This window comes from Triticum dicoccoides, unplaced genomic scaffold (assembly GCF_002162155.2).
Source record: "Triticum dicoccoides isolate Atlit2015 ecotype Zavitan unplaced genomic scaffold, WEW_v2.0 scaffold205448, whole genome shotgun sequence".
In the NCBI taxonomy this organism is placed as follows: Eukaryota; Viridiplantae; Streptophyta; class Magnoliopsida; order Poales; family Poaceae; genus Triticum; species Triticum dicoccoides.
Window position 1 is genome coordinate 1 of NW_021236043.1, and position 863 is coordinate 863.

Sequence of the window (863 nt, forward strand, 5' to 3'; positions counted from 1 at the left end):
TTTTTTTTCTTTGATTAAATGCAGGTGAAATGTGGAGTGAGAGGGCATACAGGACCAGGTTGCAATGCTGTTGGCATGATCGACCGAAGTATATTTGGAATCCAGCATCTTTATACACGCCCGGTCTATCTCAAAACAGAGGTATATATTCAATCAAATAGTAACCACAAGAGATAGTGGGGTCATGAAATTCTAGATATCTTGTTTGTTCAATATTCCTAGTACTATCGTGACAAGTTCTCTCATCTTTCCATTTGGAACTTGTAGTGGTGTAGCATCGACTCCCCCAACAATGGACCGCTCCCGTCTGACGCGGCACCATGGTGTGAAGCCCCTTTCGATCCAGAGGGCCTCCTAAGGTGTGGAAATAGTGTCATCTTCCTCAGCTAGCCATTGACCAATTGAAGATGCATCTGAATCTCACTATATACTAATCATCTTCATGTACAATGTAGCTCCTTGATGGCAATAGTCACCTGCTTGGTCGGGCTCCAGTTCGGACATGTCATCATCCACTTTAAAGTATATATATCATTCTCCCTCACCAGAATATCAGCTTTCCTTTCATATGATGGCCATTGGATTTTACTCTCTCCCCGACTAAGCAACTCCGAGGGACTTTTCAGGGCAAAAGGTGCTGCTTGTCTCAAATGAGGAAAAAATTACTTTCATGGGTGATTCAGTTTGTTTGTCATTTAAACTCGTTGCTATGAAATGCCCAGAGACCAGCCCAATTTGTTGTTATGCGTTAGTTCACCGTCAACAAAATCCTAGTTCCCGATGACTAACTCTACATCATTCGTGCAGGAGCATGATGAGAGAATGGTGCGGTGGTCCCTCTCGGCGTTGAGCTTATTGGCTCT

The 863-nt window shown here is 43.6% G+C and overlaps 1 protein-coding gene across 1 annotated transcript; it reads left to right on the plus strand.

Moving 5' to 3' along the window:
• Nucleotides 1-18: 18 nt before the first annotated feature.
• On the plus strand, nucleotides 19-850 carry LOC119345100 (the record flags this gene model as incomplete). Its single annotated transcript, XM_037615318.1, has 4 exons — nucleotides 19-141; nucleotides 268-359; nucleotides 456-522; nucleotides 808-850. Coding segments are annotated over exons 1-4 (325 nt in total), but the record flags the coding sequence as incomplete, so codon positions are not given.
• Between the last annotated feature and the right edge of the window lie 13 nt (nucleotides 851-863).